Here is a 1,470-nt window from a genome sequence, read left to right as displayed (position 1 = left end):
CGCGGGGGGGGGCGGGGGGGGGGGGGCGGCGCCGGCCGTCCTTCCTTCCTCCTCTTCCGAGTCTGTTGTGGCGGTGATGGATGTTCCAGCTGAAACTCTTCCCAACTCCGGCGCTCGACAGGTTGTCGGCGCGGAGCGCGGCTACGTCAGACGTCGGACGAAGTTTTTTTACGTCACGGACCTGGATATTTTTTGCGTGCGTTGAAATACTACTCCGTGTTGTTTTACGTTAAACAAGCGAAGCTATAGCGAGTCACGCGGCCGTGACGCCACCTGGTGTTAACGTTAACGTCGATGTTAGCGACCGCGCTAACGTTGTCGTTTAACGTTGTTGTGTTTTTTGGGGGGGGGGGGCGTTTAAAAACTTCCGCGGGAGTTTTCATCCCGACCAATCAGGACGCACTTTAATGACTCCCCATGCAGTTCCTCATCAGACCCCTAGGGGGCGCTAGCGTCTGCGTATGTGTGTGTTAATCCGTCACATCTGTGGGTCAGACCGGTGCTTGTGGGACGTGTCTTTTTTTTTCTTTTTTTTTTTGGAGAACTGGGTCACAAAGTGATTTTTTTCAAAGTGACCTGCAGGGGGCGGTAGTGTTTCCGACGTCACCGGCGTCTTTGTCTGGTGTCGACTGATGGATCGGAACCACACGCTTCTCTCTGTGTGCAGGTTGGGTGGGGTCATCGGGTACGGGGTGGGCGGGGTGCAGTTCCTGGTTTCACCACAAGGGGGCAGTATTACTCGACGAACGTTGTTTAAAAATGCTACGTGTCAGTGTGTGTTTCCGTATCTGTATCTGCTGCTGACCCCGGTGTGCGTCTCTCTGTGTGCGTCTGTCGCCCCCCTCAGGCCTCCTCCAGTATGGTCGCAACTGGTCGGCCATCGCCAAGATGGTGGGCTCCAAAACGGTGTCGCAGTGCAAGAACTTTTACTTCAACTACAAGAAGAGGCAGAAACTGGACGAGATCCTGCAGCAGNAAGAGGAGGAGGGAGAGAGCGTGCGAGTGAGCGAGCGAGCGAGCGAGCAAGGAACATGTGCTGCTTTGGAACACGTCGACCCGACACCAGCTCGAGTATCCGGCCAGCTGGGGACTAAGCCGCTCTCGTCTTGATCTGCTCTCGATCGGGAACGCCGCCGGTTCCCGACCCCCGGGGGGCTGCTCTGCTGCCGCCCGTTAGCCGCCGCTATCTTCCGGGCCAGGGGGGGGGGGTGAGAACCGGATCGCTTTTCCGCTGGCTTCAGGTGCCGATGGGACTTTCCCTGGGAGGAGCTACTGGGAATGCCGTTTCCTGATTGGGCGTGAGGCAACCACCTGCTCCGGTGTCGCCGCGTGTGATTGGACGGTTGTCGCATGTGTGTGTGTGTGTGGCTCCGCCGACCTGAGGCCCTGACTCGACTAGCGCCGCCTGGGATTTGCCGTTAAGTAGGTGCTTACCGTGAAATGGACTTCGTGTGCTTAGAGGTCGCGACC

General features: G+C 57.9%; 1 protein-coding gene across 1 annotated transcript in view; it reads left to right on the top strand.

Moving 5' to 3' along the window:
• LOC103398803 (nuclear receptor corepressor 2) overlaps window positions 1-1,470 on the top strand; it is a 51,598-nt gene that overhangs the window by 40,760 nt on the left and 9,368 nt on the right. Inside the window, 1 exon segment of the mRNA XM_025053823.1 lies at window positions 848-1,107. Within this exon segment, the coding sequence (XP_024909591.1) occupies window positions 848-1,107 (260 nt within the window).

The sequence above is a fragment of the Cynoglossus semilaevis genome, unplaced genomic scaffold, assembly GCF_000523025.1.
Source record: "Cynoglossus semilaevis isolate Cse_v1.0 unplaced genomic scaffold, Cse_v1.0 scaffold19, whole genome shotgun sequence".
Classification (NCBI taxonomy): Eukaryota; Metazoa; Chordata; class Actinopteri; order Pleuronectiformes; family Cynoglossidae; genus Cynoglossus; species Cynoglossus semilaevis.
The sequence above is the reverse complement of the archived record's forward strand: the minus strand, read 5'-3'. Positions and strand labels throughout refer to the sequence as shown.